Below are 279 nucleotides of genomic sequence, written 5' to 3' on the forward strand. Positions count from 1 at the left end.
AAAGTACCTGTTTCAGCGGGGGACCTGCCCCCTCCCAAAAGACGCAGCTCAAGGGGTGCAAATGCCCACATCTCCCCACCCAGGGGAGCAGGATCCCACCCTGAACCTGCAGCCAGGGGTCCGGGGAGGACACAGCATCTGAAACTAAGCATCTGTCCCCCAAGCTTCCCTGGTTGCCCCTTACCCGAGAGGATGTTGTGGAAAGCCGTCTCCACATTGGTGGAGTCCAGAGCAGACGTCTCGAGGAAGGACAGCCCGTTCTTCTCTGCAAGGACAGGG

The 279-nt window shown here is 59.9% G+C and overlaps 1 protein-coding gene across 1 annotated transcript in view; it reads right to left on the reverse strand.

The window, feature by feature from the left end:
* Positions 1-184: 184 nt before the first annotated feature.
* The window catches only part of LOC104508287 (ras-related protein Rab-11A-like), a gene marked incomplete at its 3' end in the record, with an annotated part of 4154 nt that continues 4059 nt past the window's right edge, over positions 185-279 (reverse strand). The window contains exon 4 of the mRNA XM_010149854.1: positions 185-265. Coding sequence (XP_010148156.1) covers positions 185-265 — 81 coding nt within the window. The remainder of the gene's footprint in view (positions 266-279) is intronic.

Source organism: Eurypyga helias, unplaced genomic scaffold, assembly GCF_000690775.1.
Source record: "Eurypyga helias isolate BGI_N326 unplaced genomic scaffold, ASM69077v1 scaffold25514, whole genome shotgun sequence".
Lineage (NCBI taxonomy): Eukaryota > Metazoa > Chordata > Aves > Eurypygiformes > Eurypygidae > Eurypyga > Eurypyga helias.